Genomic DNA, 664 nt, shown 5'->3' with positions numbered 1-664 from the left:
AATCTTAGTATCATTTAGTGATCTTTATGCTACTGTCACAGAAGAGAGGTTATAATGTTAACATATTTGTATACCACAAGCATAGGTCTCTTTTTTCAGGTGTTTTTGATGCCATTTCTGCCTTTTTAACATTAATGATTTCGGATGTTTTATGTTGAGATTATTGTGCTTGAATCATTAGTTAAGATATATAAATATAAATCATAAAATCAGATATGTGTCTGTGCTAAATGGATAATTATCCCATTTTAATGTTTTTGAATTGGCCTTGCAATTTGGTTCAGCTCTAATAAGTATTAGATATAAAGTGATTTCAACAATGGGAAATATTAATGAATAAACCTCAATAAGTAAAGAAAAAATGCTTAAAAAATAAATAGTCATTAGTTTTACTTCTGCATTGAAACTGTATTACAAGTTTAAACATTAAACCATATTCTACTTGTAAGGTATCTCAAAGTTTATTGCAAAATTTATTGCAACACACTTTCATATTTGCAGTTGAGATGAAGACCTCACCAGCGAACAATATCCTCGAGGCTCCTGAGTTGGAATCCATGGACTCTGAGGACCTTGTGCCGTCAATACAGGTAAGGGAAATAAAGCCTTGTTTCATATTTAATTGGCTGCTTTAGTAAGAGTGTAAGTTTAAAGCTCCTGTGTC

At 31.2% G+C, this 664-nt stretch overlaps 1 protein-coding gene across 1 annotated transcript in view; it reads left to right on the top strand.

The window, feature by feature from the left end:
- LOC119585229 (transcriptional coactivator YAP1-like) overlaps nt 1-664 on the top strand; it is a gene marked incomplete at its 5' end in the record, with an annotated part of 37,721 nt that overhangs the window by 32,911 nt on the left and 4,146 nt on the right. Inside the window, 1 exon segment of the mRNA XM_037933888.1 lies at nt 502-590. Within this exon segment, the coding sequence (XP_037789816.1) occupies nt 502-590 (89 nt within the window).

The sequence above is a fragment of the Penaeus monodon genome, chromosome 19 (genome assembly GCF_015228065.2).
Source record: "Penaeus monodon isolate SGIC_2016 chromosome 19, NSTDA_Pmon_1, whole genome shotgun sequence".
Classification (NCBI taxonomy): Eukaryota; Metazoa; Arthropoda; class Malacostraca; order Decapoda; family Penaeidae; genus Penaeus; species Penaeus monodon.
The sequence above is the reverse complement of the archived record's forward strand: the minus strand, read 5'-3'. Positions and strand labels throughout refer to the sequence as shown.